The following is a 17,910-nucleotide window of genomic DNA, read 5'->3' as shown; positions in this document are numbered from 1 at the left end:
TTCCAGAAAGTAAGAAAGTGCTCAAAGGCTAGTAACAGGTTGAAAGGACACAGAGGCCAACTGAAAGGCTTCCCAGTGGTGGAATCTGGGACAATTTCTCCATTAAATAAAAGATGATAGCTACTGATTTATAGACCATTGAATAAGAATCAATTACTAAATGCAAATGCATGATCCTGGATTGGATGCTGACCCAGGAAAAAAAAAATAGCCATAAAGGACAACGAGACAACTAATGGAATTTGAGTATGATCTGTGGATTAGATAATAATATTGTATCAATGACAAATTCCCTAATTTTAATCACTATACTGTGGTTTATAAGAGAGTGTTTTTGTTTTAGGAAATACATGCCAAAGTATATAGGGATAAAGGTACATGGCTGCTGCTTACTCTCAAGTGGTTCAGAAAAAAATATGAGAATCCATAAGAATATGTATAGAGACTGCTAAAGCAAATGGAAAAAACTGCAGAACAACTGTGGAATCTGAGTAAACGGTATAAAGGAGTTCTTTGCACTATTCTTGCAACTGTATTTGTGTTTAAGTTTGATATTAAAACAAAAAAAGGAACAAAAACCATAGAGTACAATTAGAGTGCCTACTCTCAAGGCCTTATAGTTCCAGGCTCAACAGCAAGCACACAAGAGACAATGTTTATTAAAGGCAAGATGTATAACACTTTTTTTTTTCAAAGAAGAAACATAAAAGTTAAAGAAGAAAGCATCTCTTTAGCTTAAAATTTCCATTTTTTCCATTTATTATCAAGTTCCCTCTCCTTTATAATAAACACCCCATTCTCCCCAGGCCTCAGCAGTCACTCCCCTTAACTGCTATTGGACTTACACATGGCCTTCATTTGGCCCTTATCACAAGTTATTTTGAACTGTTTTGATTTTATAGACATAACCCACTTGCCTAATTAGATTGCAAGCACTGTGAAGGAAGGAACCACTTATACCATTTTGTATTTTCAGAGCTTACTCAGTGTCCTAAGCATGCTATGAAGCTCCAGGATGCTACAGCATACTATAAAATGCTTAATAATTAGTTGTTGATAGGAATTTTTAGCTCTTAGTTTAACAGAACTCTATGGAAGGATTTTTACTAAAAATGCTACCTGAAGTTTTCTTCCTGTAATTGTTCTAGTTGTAACTGTGCATGAAAATACTTTTTTGCAACCACTGTATTTGGATCATCAAAAGATCCATCCAACTGGTCAAGTTTTTCATTCATCATCTCATTCTCAGAAACTAATGAATTCTTTTCATCTTGAAGTGCAGTCACCTGAAAAACAAATATACAAACATAAGCATCAACAGCAAAAAAGCTTAGAGTCCAGAGTTCACATTATAATCGTGACTAAGCCATTAAATTAATTTGGTCAATCAGACTAGATAATTTTTAAGGCTCCTCCTCCTTGAATTTTGGGTCTAGAAGGTTTGAGTCAAACAAAAGAAATCAAAATAATTTATTTTTATTATTAATATACCTTATTAATTAATGTATTAATTAATACAGAGAAAACAGTTAATTCATATAAGGAGAGTATCTTCAAAAATGTTATGCTTGGGGGCGCCTGGGTGGCTCAGTCATTAAGCGTCTGCCTTCGGCTCAGGTCATATCTCAGGGTCCTGGGATCGAGCCCCGCATCGCGCTCCCTGCTCAGCTGGGAGCCTGCTTCTCCCTCTCCCACTCCCCCTGCTTGTGTTCCCTCTCTCTTGCTGTGTCTCTCTCTGTCAAATAAATAAAATCTTTAAAAAAAAAGTTATGCTTGTCCTAGTTTTGGGAAGAAAATGTTTCCAAGTCTCTAAAATTACATACGGATAAACTTCAAAAAATTAATTTGTTCCTCGTTTAGTTATAAACTTACTATTAGGATGCTGTTATCTAGTAGAAAATTATCAGTTACATATCATTCCTTCAGGGATAAGCACATTATTTCGTTAATGAATCAATAACAAAAAGCTGAATTGAATCTATTTGCACATTAAGACTGTTCACATTTTAAAATGGATAAATGTAATTTTAGAACCACATCAATATCAGTACCTGATTCCTTGTTATTTTACTTACATATTTATGCAACTCCTTTTTCTTTTCCTTTTAAAAATATCTTCAAAAATTTACAGCTAGGCTGTAACCTTTTATAAGACCAGAACTTTATATATGATTTTATTAAAATTTGTTTGAAAAACATGAATCTTTGACCTCTTATGACTTTCAACATATTACTACGTAGGTTTGCGATTACTTATTTTTTCAATAGATGTAATAAAATCAACCCAGTTATGTGAATGGGACTATATACTGACACGGTGAGCTAGTAATAGGAAATTAAAGTCGAGTGAGTGCCTTTAAATACAGTATAGGCAGGTTACAAACACTGTCCTCCAAATGAGCAACACAAAGGCTCGGAAAACTGTCCCCAGGCAGACCGCAGGAGAAAGAAATTTCTCTTCCTAAATTTAAGGCATGCATCCATCCTTGCCATGCAAGCCGTTTAGTGTCTATTACCTGCCATGTACAATCCTAAATGACTGACATACACAAAAGAATGGGAGTTTGAACCTTCAGTATCCTTATGGTAGAAATGTAAATAATTGTGCAACAGAAAATGTTCAAGGTGCTTTGATGTAGTGGGTTCTAGACATCTCCTTTAGCAAGCTCCCATGGTGATATTTTCTTTAGGTTTATAATGTACCTGCCTTTATCCCTCTCTGGTTTTTTCTCTATTTCTTTGTTTCTCTCTCCTTTGTTGCTATCTTTCTCTCCCTCTCTCTCTCCCTCTCGCCCCCCTTCTGAGTTAAGAGACAGAAAAATTTTAAAAGCTAAAAAAAAAAAAAAATACTCATTTTCTCATATCACCCAGATTTAACTTAATTCTTGTATACCACTTGCATATTTAAGAACAATGAAATATAAAATTCTATAGCTGGAGTCCCCCTTTATCACATTAGAATCAGAAAACCACCGCCTCAGACAGAAACTTATCTTGTACAACGGTGGGCAGGAGTATGTTTTCTCTAACATACCGTGGGCAAGAATGACTGGCCACTGCTCCCGCAGTAAGTGAAGGATTGCTTCCTATTGCTGCCAGGTGGTAGGAAGAATGGCTGGGAAAGGCAGAATAAAAGCCACTGGCAAACATGTCATAACTTGCCTGAAGGCCCCATAATAATCCTGACTGGAACAGAACTAGAAGACTACATCAGTTTCTCAAAACTTCCCATCAAAATATCACGTGGAGGTTTTTCTCTCTCTCTTTTTTTAAAGTACACATTATTGGGCCTGCCTCCTGATTTCCTGAATCAGAATTTCGCTTGCCCCAATATTTAAAACCATAATTTGCACAGAACCAACATAATTCTTATTTAAAAGGATTCAAGTTTCACCAGATCTTTCACCAGAGAATCTCCACTTTTTCATTCTTTATTTCGATTAAAACATGTTTGCTAGCTGAACTGTGTCAACAAGTAGTTTCTCCAAGAAGGGCCCATGAGTCTGCATCTGAGCTCTGTCTGGGTATAGGGCTGCTTCCCTGCCGAGGCAGTCTGCAGATACCATGCTTCCATATTCTGGCATGCATGTTGTAGGGGAGCCTGATTTTGTCTTTGTGGGTGATCTGCCTTATCTATCTGAACGACTTAGTACTTGTTTTTCCTTTATTCTTGAAGTTCAATAGCTTACCTAGGATAAAGTCTGGTGTTAAAAATTATTCACTGATTTGTTTCTATAGATCTGCAATTTCCTTTTAAACCTCACTTTGTTGTCCTATTACCTAGTCTATTTTACTGATGTGTTCCTATGAAATTGTTATACATGAAGCAAAGGTTATTTTCTAAGCGTGGCTAAAGTCTTTCATATGCTCTTTAACCTGCAATGTTTGCAGAGATGTCATGCTTTTATTCTTTTCATCTAAATCATGCTTTACTGGCACTTAAGATACCCTATATTTTCCAGTGTAGTTGAAGACTTCCTGGACACCCTCTCCACTGTACTGAAGACCCAGTGTGTCTTCCCTTCTAAGTCATGGTTGGGACTGTTTTCCCTCCACACCATTCTACAGCCTTGTGAAGGGTTAGGGAAGCATGGGTTGAGGGGAGGCAATGGGCGGTGTTTTTGTAACGCCTGGGCTATGCTCTCATGTCTGAGGTTTAAATACCTTTAACCAGGGTGTGAGAAGTGTATCCCATTCCCAGGGAGGAATTCCTTTGGGCATCAGACCATTCCCCCAATGCAGTGTGTAGCTCTACAGCCTTTGTTTCTAACAGAAGGAGTCAGGCTGAGGGGGCCTGGGTGGCTCAGTCGGTTAAGCGTCTGTCTTCGGCTCAGGTCATGATCCCGGAGTCCTGGGATCAAGCCCCACATTGGGCTCCCTGCTCAGCCGAGAGCCCGTTTCTCCCTCTCCCTTGCCTGCCACTCTCCCTGCTTGTGCTCTCTCTCTCTTTCTCTCTGTCAAATAAATAAATAAAATCTTTAAGAAAAAAAAAAAGGAGTCAGGCCCCCTAGGCTCTTAGTCACCCCTCCCCAGTCCAGTGAAAGAAGGGTGACTTCCCTCCTGATTGGGTAGACTGCAGTGAAAAGCATCAAGATTTCTGTGGATCTCCTCTCCCACCCCACCCCCTGCATGGGCTAGGGATAAGGGTCGTGAGATCAAGCCCCATGTTCCTCCTCGAGGAGTCTGAGATTCTCTCCTGCTCCCTCTGCCCCTCCCCCTACTCATGCACGCACGCCTCTCTCTCACTCTAAAGTGAATAAATAAAATCTTAAACATTAGCTTTATTCAAGCACAGGACTGATTTTGTAAAGATGAAGTTAAAAGACTAGGATTCCAGTGCTGTCACTGCCTTAGGTAGCTGAGTCACCTTGACCTGAGTCACTTCTCTTTTCCTATCTGCAAGCCCTTAAGGGTTAGAAATATTACTCAGCCCTATCATTATAGATATTTATCCCATCAAGTAAGGATAATACTACCACAACCCTTGTTCCTTGTCTTCATACTTTTCAGAGAGTATTATTTATGTAACTCATTATTTGAACAAAAACATGCAATTTACATATAGCATACTATGATGGTACATTTACCCTTTTGCATAATTTTTCAAGACTTACTGCGTAACTTTTGCATTTGCATTTTCATATAACAATAACAACACATGCAAACACACATAGAGTTTATGCGTGTCAGGTCCTGCTCTAAGTGCTTAATGTATATTAACTCATTTAATCCTCATAATCACTCTGGAAATATATACTATTATCACATCATTTCTCAAAAGAGAAAATTGAACTATAAAGAAATTAAGTAATTTGCCTGAGAGGACACAACCAGCTAGTAACATGGCTTGAGTCTGAATATAGGTGGACTGGTTTAACAATCTACCTCACTAACCATTAACTACTATCTCTCATACCAAGTTATACTGTCTCTCATATGAACTCAAGAATTATATACACATGTGTTCAGATACATGCGTGTTAGCAAAACTCACTTGGTACTCACATTTATGGGCGGGGGGGGGGTCAAGCACTTCTAAATACTTCCATAAATGACCTCACTTAAATATTTACACTCTATGCAGTAGATACTTTAATTTCTTCTTTCTACAAAAGCAACTACAGGCTCATCTAAATACTTGAAATTCTACAATTAAAATGATTTTCTCAAAGAAGTTAGCAATTTTCAACTTGAAGAGAAAAATAATTATGAAATTCATGCTTGAATATTCAAGCCTGTAACAAATACTTTAAATATGCCCTCCATGAAATGAAACCCAACCTCCAAAACACTTTACCAGTGAATTATTTACAATAAAACCCTTTGTAAACTTAAAGAGGACATTTTTCTCAGGCTGGTTCTTTTCCACACCTGCATATCTAGTTCTTGGCATCTTTGCCTCAGTTCTTCTTTTTCTGCTAGTGCTTCTTGAAGTTCTTCCAAGGCCCTTTTAAGCTGAAACACAAAATGTCCTGATTCTTAGTAAGACGTGTTTTGACACAGATTGAAAAATACATGTATATACACATAAACACTGATATTAAAAATGGTTATTAAAATTTATTAACAAGCTTACTCTCTTTGGGTCTTTGAAACTTTGAAACTTTCTAGGGTTACCAAGCCAATTACACAATATAGGAAAAGCACTAGCACAGTGTCTCTGGCACATAGTGGACACTCAGTAAATAACTGACTACTCAGGGTGAGTGGGAAGATTTTAAGGTAGTGACCTTATGCAAATGGACAGTTGTGTGAAATAGTTGTTTCGGTAATGGGAGAAGATGTTGATTAGTACAGAACAATGATGAAGGACCTAACTGTGGGTGGAAGTCATGCATTTATATGACCCCAATTCAAATAAATAGCTGTGCTTTTCTCTAACAGTGCTCAACTGCACGGATGTAGCAGTAAAGAAAGCACTCATTGTAGTTTTGATTTGCATTTCCCTGATGATCAGTCATGTTGAGCATCTTCTCATGTGTCTGCCAGCCATCTGTATGTCTTCTTTGGAAAAATGTCTATTCAGGTCTCCTGCCCATTTTTTAATTGGATTATTTGTTCTTTGAATTTTATACGTTAACTCTAGAGAACAAACTGATGGTTACCAGAAGGGAAATGGGTGGGGGGGGGAAGGGTGAAGTAGGTGATGGGGATTAAGGAGAGCACTTGTCATGATGAGCACCGGGTGATGTATGGAAGTGCTGAATCACTATACTGTAAACCCGAGACTAGTATTACACAGTATGTTAACTAACTGGAATTTAAATAAAAACTTTAAAAAAATTTATCTATTAAAAAATAAGTCTCAATGTTGTTTTTCTGTGAATAGTATTCACACAGTCGCATTAATGTTTAAGGCTCTGGTCCCACAGAAATAAAATTTTATGTAAATCTTTATGAAAAAAATATTTTGGCTCAATGTGCATTTTTTAAAAATTGAAATATCATTAACATACAGTATCGTATTAGTTTCAAGTGTACAATATAACGATTCAATAAACAATAAAACAATGGTTAGATGCCATGAAGTAGGTGGCAATGCCTTAACTATGTTGTGTGCTGTCAGGCCCAAGGGCCTCTTCCATCCTTGTCAAAGTAAGTGCTTGCTAACCTTCTCTCCTTTCATAGAATACTCCTTATGAAATATTTAAACAACAGAGTATTAGAGGATGTTGTTTAATTACAAAAAATTTAGAAAAAATGCAGTATGTTTAAATTCAAATAAAAATTTCATAGAAAAAGTTTTAATTTGAAATATTTCGTGAGATGACTGGTGACATTCATGATAAACAGATGTTCAACAATATAACAGAAAAAGTACTAGTTGCATTTGCCTGTCCTTGTACCCTTTCCCCTACAACCCAGGTCGGGTTACATGTCAGAGAAGAGTGCCTTTTTCTCCATGTGAAACAGTCATGTCATAGAATCAGGGAAAACAGCCTGAGCACAGGGTCTTGGAGCTGTTTCTTCAACATGACAAAAATTATATTAATTTATTAGATAAATCAGAAGTAAGCAGAATTTTTATATTGTCTACTATTAACAGTGTAACCATCTAGAATGAGCCATATATGTATTATAAGTTTCAGAAGAAAAGTTCAATGTCACTCAACTCTTTGAACATGAGCATAAAAATTTCTGGAGACCAACACTACTTGCATTCATGAAGGAATGCATAATAATATTCAGCTGAGATATTACAGAATAAACAACCTAAATTTCATGGAAAAAATATTCTTGTATATGTTCTCCAATGAAAGCCTTATGATACTAATTGGCCAAGGAACTGTAATGACTGTTTTCAACATTTTCCCCAATTACTGAGATACTCACCTGTTGCTCTAATTCTCCAACAGCATCATTTGTAGGAGAGCTCAATATTTCTTTACTCATCAACTAGGAAATTAAAATAGTAAACTTAAGTACAATAAAGAGATGTTATGAAGTAAAAATAGGTTTACTTGAGAGTAAAATGCTTTATATTTAGTTTTCCTTTGCCATAATTTGATGATCCTTAGAATATTATTCAAATAAAAATTTTATTAGAGGCTTAGGCTAAATAACACAATATTCAACCATTACATCAGTGAGGACATCAGAAGTAAAGTGTACTTGAAATACACTGATATTTTTAAAATACCTGTATACTGAAAAATTACAATCCAAGTTCTAAAAGATGAACTACTAAATAAAACTGATAATAATAACTAATAATAATAAGATTCTTCCATGAAATAAATTAACACTTTTAAAATACAGCCTTTAAATGAGTGATACGGTAAAATTCCTAATTTGAGAAGTCATTTTAAAAAGTAGGAGTTACAATTCTATGAAAAAAAAAAAGGATATGATAAAAAGTAACTTTTTTGCATCTGAAAGGCAGATTTATTGTTGTGATGCTTTAAATTCAAGCCCACAATGCAAACTCAGAGCACACAAAAGAACTTCTTGTGAGAGGTCTCCCTCCAAATCATGCCCCTGCCAAACTCTGTTTGCCCTCACTAATCCCTGGGCCTCCTTTGCATTCCACATCATCTTAGCCCTTCAGGCTGATGTTAAGAATCAACATGTACCATATGAATTCTGAATTTTTCTGGTTGACTTTACACAACTAGAATGGCTTGAACCCAGGCTACGTGGCTCCCAAACCTATCACCATATTTGTTCACAGTACTAACATTCTGAAAATGAACATAAGATATATTTCCACACATGCTTTAAAATTTTGAGAAAGACTGTTCTAATTGGCAGGGAAAAAAGAAGAAATAAAAATTCTTATCTGGTGAGAGGTTGTTTATCCTGCTTAGGTGAAGTTATCAAAGGGAACTGACAATATTATCTTTTTTAAAATACAGAAGTACTAAAATTGAGCTTGAAGTCTTTTTAAGATATTTTGGGTAAAGAAAAGAAGGGAAGACACACTAGCTTAAGGTAAGTAAACCTGCTGCAAAGGGCAAGTTTATACAAATAGAAAAATATACATCCATAAGATTTATGTGAAAATTTTTGTGTCATTTGGTTAAGGATTTTCATATATATGTGAATATAATAAAAACTTACCTCTTGAATAGCAGTCATGACCACATGTTGAACAGACTCTTCTAGTGTCATTATATTTTGAATATGTTCTGTGATTCAAAAAAAAAAGATGGATCTGACAAAAATCTACTCTTTACCCATGGAACTTCAGCCATTCAATTAACTAGCATAAAAGTTCATTTACCATACATACTTCTTTATGCAAGTATTTTTCCACAAGAAATATGTCCACTAAAATCAGATAAGCAGAATTGAAAATATTCATATTTTTAAATGTTTTCTTTTTCCTAAAGAAGAAAACCTCTAATTTCCTTGTAAGGAAGAGAAAGAGAAGAAATTATAATCTTAAAACAATTATTACAATTTCCTACCTGTTGTTAAATATTCAGTATTATAGGATGAATCCATACATATTAAATGAATTCCTAAAATCTTCAGCCTAGAAAGTTACATTTTATCACCTACTTAGCTCATTTCAGGAAGGCTTTTAAAAAATGGACTTATAAAAGCCTCCTGTAAATGTGTGCTCAACATTCATCAAGTCTCATCTCAAGGAGATACTTACGCCTTACCACAAACACACAGGCAGTAAGTTGATTCTGTCCCAGTAAGAAATGAGGAACCATAAGAAAAAGTGTTTCATATTTTTGCATATTTCATATATTTGCATAATCCACTTCAAGTTCTCCAGCTAAAACAATTATCTAAAAAATTCCAAACTTCAAAAAAAAACCTTACTATTTTCAAAACTTTTATCGTTTTAATGATTCTTCTGGAAAACTTCTGAAAAAGTTCTCTCAATCTTTTATTTGTAAAGCCAAGAACTGGACAAAGACTCTGATAGATTCTGGTATGCACCAGAAGTAGGGAGTGGGTGGGAAAGGGGAAGAATTAAGTAGAGAAAGCACAAGCGACGCAATGGTTTCCTTTAACTGGATTTTCTGGATAATGGAGTGTTTCAAGTCTGCTGAAACCTGCAAAAAAACTATCTTTTTTCCCCACCAAGATAAACAGGGTACTACTAACCAAACAAGGTCATTCTTTCCAGACTGAGACTATTGCTATACCTTGGAATCATTTTAAAATCAATTCTCCCTGCAAAGTATAAAGATGTATAAGCTGTTTTACATTTTGTATGTGTTTTGTTTTTAAGTTTTAATTAATTTACTCCATTTTTCTTTCATTTATTTGCTCAATCCTACAAGTTGAGAGCCCACATACCTCCAAAAATAAATCCAATTAAGAAACACTATGTTTTTAATAATGACAATGAAACTATTTTATATTTACTACTTGCTAAATTTTTATTTATGTATGTGGAAACTTAATTTCCTTTTAAAATTCTGAGGACAAAATTGCTAAGTAATGCTTGGAACTAAATAATGAAAATAATACTAAAATACACGGAAGATAATAAATCATAACTTAGGGGAAAATTACAGCTTAAAATGTCAATTATAACTTGGAATAGAAAGAACTGATTCACAAGAAAATAGATGAAATGAGATAAAAGATAAGAATAGATATTAAATAGTACAAACAGAGTCAAAGCCAAAAGTTGGTTTTTTGAAAAAGACTACTAAAACTGACAAACATGGGAGAGGGAAGATGTGAGGGTTGCTGGAGGGGCCATCAAAGGATACAAAAAAATAAAAAGATGTAAAATATGACATCATATACATAAAACGTGGAGAAGGAAGTCTATTTAAGTGCTTTCAGAACCTGAGCAACCATCAACTTAATACAAATCACTATACAGGATGTTATGTATCAACTCACTGGCAATCAAAGATCAAAAGCCTATAATAGATACACAAGAAATAAACAGAAAAGAATCCAACCATAACCCTAAGAAAAGCCATCAAACCACAAGGGAAGAGAGCAAGACAAGAAAGGAATGCAGAACTGCAAAAACAACCAGAAAATAATTAACAAAATGGTAATAAGTACATACTTACCAATAATTACTTTAAATGCAAATGGACTAAATTCTCCAATCAAAAGACACAGGGTGAGGTAATAGATAAAAAAACAAGACCTATCTATATGCTACACCTGTATGAACCTACAAGAGACTCACTTCAGACCTACAGATACAAATAGAGTAAAAGTGAAGGGATGGAAAAAATTATTCCATGAAAACAGAAGAAGAAAAAAAAAGCCAGAGTAGCAATACTTTTATCAGACAAAACAGACTTTAAAACAAAGACTGTAGCAAGAGACAAAGAAGGGCACTGCATAATAATAAAGGGGTCACCCCAACAAGAGGATGTAACAACTGTAAATATGCACTCAACACAGGCGTCACCTAAATAAAATATTAACAGCCATAAAGGGAGAAATTGATAGTAATATAGAGTAGAAGACTTAACAACCCACTTACATCATTGGATAGAACATCTAGACAGAAAATCAATAAGGAAATAGTAGCTTTGAATGACACATTCGATCAGATGAACCTAACATATATATAGAACATTCCATCCAAAACAGCAGAGTACACATTCTTTTCAAGTGCACACGGAACATTCTACAGGATAGATCACATGTTAGGACACAAAACAAGCCTCAATAAATTTAAGATGATGGAAATCATATCAAGCATCTTTTCCAACTACAACAATATGAAACTAGAAATCAAATACAAAAAAAAACTGGAAAAGAACACACATACAAAAACGTTAAATAACATGCTACTATATTATCAGTGTGTTAACAAAGAAATCAGAGGAAATAAAAAAAAATACATGGAGACACAACAGTAATGAAAACACAACAGTCCAAAATCTTTGGGATGCAGCAAAAGCAGCTCTAACAGGGAATTTTATAGTGAACCAGGCCTACGTCAAGAAACAAGAGAAATCTCAAACAACGTAACCATATACCTAAAGAAACTAGGAAAGGAAGAATAAAACAAAGGCCAAAGTTAGTTGAAGAAAGGAAATAATAAAGATTAGAGTGAAAATAAATGAGAAAGACTAAAAAACCATAGAAAAGATCAATGAAACCAAGAACTGATTATTTAAAAACATAAAACTGGTAAGCCTTTAACTAGTTTCATCAAGAAAAACAGAATCAACTCAAATAAAATCAGAAATAAAGGAGGAGAAATAATAACTGACAACCACAGAAATACAAAGGATTATAAGAGAATATTTTGGGAAAAATTATACAACAAATTGGACAACCTGTAAGAAATGGATAAATTCCTAGAAACATACAATTTTTCAAAATGGAATCAGGAAGAAATAAAAAAATCTAAACAGATCTATTACAAGTAATGAAACTGAATCAGTAATAAAAAACAGCTTCCAATAAACAAACATCCAGGACTAGCTGGCTTCACAGGTAAATTCTACCAAACATTTAAAGAATAGTTAATACCTATTCTTATCAAACTATTCCAAAAAAAATAGAAGCAGGAAAACTTCCAAATTCATTCTATGAGGCATGACTTTGATATCAAAACCAGACAGAGACACTACAAAAAAAGAAAATTGCAGGTCAATGTCTCTGATGATTACAGATGCAAAAATCCTCAACAAAATATTAGCAAACCTCATTAAAACACATTAAAAGGATCATTCACCATGATCAAGTGAGATTTATTCCAGGGATGCAAAGGTGGTTCAATATTCACAAATCAATCAATGTGATACATCATATCAACAAGAGGAAGGATAAAAACCATGTGATCATCTCAATAGATGCAGAAAAGCATGTGACACAAAGTACAATATTCATTCATGATAAAAACCCTCAATAAAGTAGATTTAGAGAGAATATATCTCAACATAATAAAGGACATATCTAAAAATCTCACAGGTAACATCATGCTTAATGGTAAAAAAAAAAATGAAAGTTTTTCCTCAAAATCAGTATCAAGATAAGGATTGCCATTCTCACTACTTTTATTCGACATAGTACTGGAAGTCCTCACTGCAACAAGAGGACAAGAAAGGAAATAAAAGGCACCCAAAATGGTAAGGAAGAAGTTAAACTGTTACTATTTGCAGATGACATGCTACTATATATAGAAAACACAAACGACTCCACCAAAAAACTATCAGAACTAATAAATGAATTCAGTAAAGTTGCAGGATACAAAATTAATATACAGAAATCTGTTGTGTTTCTATACTAATAATGGAGTAGCGGGAACAGATATTAAGAAAACAATGCCACTTGCAACTACACCAAAATAAAATACCTAGGAATAAATTTAACCAAGGAAGTGAAAGACCTATACTCTGAAATCTTTAAGAAATTGATGAAAGAAATTGAAGATGACACAAACAAATAGAAAGATATACCACACTCACAGACTGAACTAATACTGTTAAAATGTCCATAATACCCAAAGTCATCTACAGATTCACTGCAATCCCTATCAAAATACCAACAGCATTTTTCACAGAAGTAGAACAAATAATCCTAAAATTCTATGGAACCACAAGAAACCCTGAATATCCAAAGCAATCTGGAGAAAGAACAAGGCTGGAGGTATCAGAACTCCAGATTTCAAGATATAATACAGTGATGTAGTAATCAAAATCGTCTGGTACTGGCTTAACAACAGACACATAGATCAATGCAACAGGATACAGAGCCTAGAAATAAACCCACACCTACATGGTCAATTAATCTATGACAGAGGAGGCAAGAACATACAATGGAGTAAAGACAGTTTCTTCAATAAATGGTGCTGGGAAAACTGGACAGCTACATGCAAAACAATGAAACTAGACCCCTTTCTTACACCATACACAAAAATAAACTCAAAATGGACTGAAGACCTAAAGGTGAGACCTAAAACCATAAAATTCCTAACAGAAAATATAGGCAGTAATCTCTTGAACATCAGCCTTAGCAATGTATTTATGGATATGTCTCCTCAGCCAAGGGAAACATAAGCAAAAATAAACTACCGGGACTATACAAAAATAAAAAAGCATTTGCATAGCAAAGGAAACCATCAACAAAACAAAAGGCAACCTACTAAACAAAAGAAGATATTTGCAAGTGATACATCCAATAAGGGGTTGTATACAAAATATATAAAGAACTACTACGCCTCAACACCAAAAGTACAAACAATCTCATTAAAGAATAAGCAGAGGGCCTGAACATTTTTCCAGAAAATAAATACAAATGGCCATCAGATACATGAAAAGATGATCAACAACCCTAGTCATCATGGAAATGTCAATCAAAACCACAATGAGATACCACCTCACACCAGTCAGAATGGCTAAAATAAAAAACACAAGGAACAACAAGTGTTGGCGAGGATGTGGAGAAAAAGGAACATTCGTGTGCTGTTGATAGGAATATAAATTGGGGCAGCCACTGTAGAAGACAGTATGGAGGTTTCTCAAAAACATAGAGAAATACCATATGATCCGGTAATTCCACTGCTGGGTATTTACCCAAAGAAAACCAAAACACTAAATCAAAAAGATATATGCACCCCTATGTTTATTGCAGCATTATTTATAATAGCCAAGATATGAAAGCAACCCAAATGTCTGTCAACAGATGAATGGAGATGTAGTATATGTGTGTATATATATATATATATATACACATATACATACAATGGAATATTACTCAGCCATAAAAAAGAATGAGATCTGCCATTTTCAACCACACAGAGGGACCTAAAAGGTATAATGATAAGTGAGATAAGTCAGATAAAGACAAATACCACATGATTTCACTTACATGTGAAATCTAAAACAAAATAAAATAGAACAGAACAAAACAAACAAACAGACTCTTAAATACAGAGAACAAGCTGGGGGTTGTCAGAGAAGGGGTGAGTAGGAGGATGAGTTAAACAGATAAAAGGGATTAAGAAGTACAAACTCCCACTCATAAAATAAATGAGTCACAGTGATGAAAAGTACAGCATAGGCAATATAGTAAATAATATTGCAATAACATTGTATGGTGATAGATGGTAACGAAACTTATCTTGGTGAGCTTTGAGTAATGTACAGAATTGTCAAATCAATTTGTTGTACGCCTGAAACTAATGAATATCAATTATACTTCAATAAAAATAAAAAATAAATTATAAATAACCAGTAACTGAAATAGAAATGAAGCATTAATCAAATAAAAAATAAAGAGGATAACAGAAAAATTCTAGATCTATAAATTAATTGCTATTTGTCAATTTGTAATTAAACATTTATGGAAGTTTTCCATGAGCAAATTTTCCTTATTTTGTGAAAAAAACCCAATATATAGATCTTTGACATTTTCTCTAAGTGAGAAATAAAAGTCTATGGAGAAACACTCACTTGCCCTAGAAAAAAAAATAGCTAGTTGATGATAGAGATGGACTAATACCAAAGTTTTCTGATACCCAATCCTTATTCTTTTTTATTAATAAGCAATTAATTTCATATATTTTATTTTTCTCCTTCCTTCCTAAATTTGTTCTTATTGAATTTAACCTGTTTCATATTCTTACTTCATTACATAGATAAGACTGAATTTGTCTTCTCAGGTCCTGGTTTAAAGTACTATACACACTAAAGTACCCAACATATTCTTATAAAGGTGACGTACTAAGACCAAGTTTGGATGAATCATACAAAAAACATCAGCATCAAAAGCTCACTACCCAGACTGATGCAAGCCCTGAGGAGAGTAAATCTTGGTCTGTTCAGTTCATCATTTCATTCACTACATGCATCCAAAAATGATCTCTTGTACTTATTAGGATATGGATCACAGTGTTTGTATATACCAATATCAAATACCAATTCCATTTATGTCATCAGACTGCTTAACTGGAGGATACACTAGACAGGCATTCTTCTGAAAAGAGCCGAATATCACTTGAAGAAGCTGGGATTATAATTTAGTATCTGCATATTTATTTATAAAAATCTGAATCAATCTAAACTTCTATCTTACATATGAAACAGAAAATGTATCAGATGAGTAAGTACAATTTTTACTGAATATCCACTAAGTCCTAAGCACTGAATATGCAAATTAAATTAATTAAACTAAAATACATTTAATGTAGTCACTGACTGTAAATCTCAGAATCCAGGCACAAATAGGATACTCAAGATTTGCCGCTTTTTAATGGCAAAACTGGGCTAGCCTTAAGACCTCCTGGGTTACATTTCCAGGTGCTTTGTGACAAAGATGTAGTAGTAAATTTTTATGCTACTTTGTATAACAATGTAGGTTGTTTCTAGAAAGTAAACTTTCCCAAATTAACTTTGAATTTATTGAAATTCACTTACCTTGCTTCTTTTCACAGTTGACTGCACAACCTAAAATAAGCTGGAGCAATCTCCCAAGCTCCACAGAATCTGAACATTCAATTATTTGGTTTAAATCAGGGATAAGTTCTTCAGAAATCTGCTGCCCCAAAAACTGCAGTATTGAAACAATAAATTAGATCACTCATTTCTGTAGACTACAAAGAATTTATTACATTTAATTATTACAAGGAAAACAAACTATAAATAGGATTGTGAAATGACTCAGATAAACTAACAAAATGATAAATCCGTAATAACTGACTGAAACCAGTTAGCAAAGTTCAAGCAACATCCCCAAATTTTGAGTAACCAACCAACAGCAACTAAAATGGTTTTACATAAAATAACTTGGTTCCCACTGTCTGAGGGATTAAGAAACCCCTAGACTGATCTTTTATGACAAAACTTATGCCTTTCCAAAAATGAACAGATTTATGGTAAGCTGAAAGATAACCATATTTTGATGCATGACTGATTAATAGTAAACCACAGTATAAACCATCATCACACTTGCAAATGAACAGCAAATCTAACAAATCTAATGGATTAATCTTTCTGGCCTTATCTTTATTTTTTTTTAGCTCATTAAAAAGTTTTCTTGGCATTAAAAAAGCTCTAAAATGAGTTTGAGGCATTAACAGGTTGAAAAATTTCAGTCTTAAAATTACTGGAAAAAATTACAAGTATAAATATGTGACAACTTTAAAAAATAGAAACCAAGTCTTTTAACGGCAAAACCAAACCAAAAGTTTTCAAACATAAGCAATAAGCTTTCTTAGATCAAATAATCCTACTAGAGAACTTGTTACTGTACTAAGAAAAATAAAACCTACTTGAATAATGTACTATCTAAAGTGACTTTAATACTACTTTCATTTTGCTTTTTTCCCCAATTTACTTGCACAAAAGCATAATTTCACAGTATACCTTTGTTGCTGTTTGCACTGAGAAGGTCAAAATAATACTTTACATAGGAAATACTTCAATTTAATTATAAAGTCTACTTTATAGCATTGCATAAAATCAAATCATTTAGAGATGATGGTAATTCTCTTGGAGGAAATAACAAATTTCAAGAGTATCAATATAGAAGCAACATTATTTTACAAATCAATATATTACATTTAAGCCTGTTCATGTTCACAAAATTTGAGTGTTCTGAAAATGGCAAAAAAAAATACATTCTAATTATGAATTACATTTTAGTAAGATGTTATAAACAAAAATCCAGGTTATTTTTTGGTGTCAATATAAATATCATATAGGATTTTATATTTAAACAAAGTCAGATGTTTTTCATACCTCACTGTAATAACTCATAATTCCTTGAAGTACCTTCTTTAAATTACTAGCCTAATGGGGAAAAAAAGAATAACAGTTCAATAAATTATTTCGAATTAGCAATGAAAGAAAATTTATGCCAAGGTGAAAGACAATAAAAACTCTGGCCTCATAAAAATTACAACAAAAAAAATATATTAGAGTTTTATAAATACAAGTATATGATATTTTTTAAACATGAAAGCTTTAATTAGAGTTTGATTAAAAGTATCTTCATGCTTACATAGATTAACCAGAG

At 33.8% G+C, this 17,910-nt stretch overlaps 1 protein-coding gene and 1 non-coding gene across 4 annotated transcripts in view; both read right to left on the bottom strand.

Moving 5' to 3' along the window:
* Positions 1-17,910, bottom strand: part of HOOK1 (hook microtubule tethering protein 1) — a 59,687-nt gene that overhangs the window by 22,477 nt on the left and 19,300 nt on the right. For all 3 annotated transcript variants that reach the window (XM_027613439.2, XM_027613430.2, XM_027613446.2), the window contains 6 exons: positions 17,634-17,684; positions 16,311-16,443; positions 9,061-9,128; positions 7,834-7,896; positions 5,872-5,955; positions 1,120-1,286 (listed from right to left, as the gene is read on the bottom strand). In XM_027613439.2, coding sequence (XP_027469240.2) covers positions 1,120-1,286; positions 5,872-5,955; positions 7,834-7,896; positions 9,061-9,128; positions 16,311-16,443; positions 17,634-17,684 — 566 coding nt within the window. The remainder of the gene's footprint in view (positions 1-1,119; positions 1,287-5,871; positions 5,956-7,833; positions 7,897-9,060; positions 9,129-16,310; positions 16,444-17,633; positions 17,685-17,910) is intronic.
* On the bottom strand, positions 7,003-7,133 carry LOC113917731. The gene has a single exon (XR_003518338.1). It is a non-coding gene; the product is annotated as a U6atac minor spliceosomal RNA (small nuclear RNA).

The sequence above is a fragment of the Zalophus californianus genome, chromosome 4, assembly GCF_009762305.2.
Source record: "Zalophus californianus isolate mZalCal1 chromosome 4, mZalCal1.pri.v2, whole genome shotgun sequence".
NCBI lineage: Eukaryota > Metazoa > Chordata > Mammalia > Carnivora > Otariidae > Zalophus > Zalophus californianus.
Note: the sequence above shows the minus strand (reverse complement) of the source record. Positions and strands in the feature narration are given on the sequence as shown.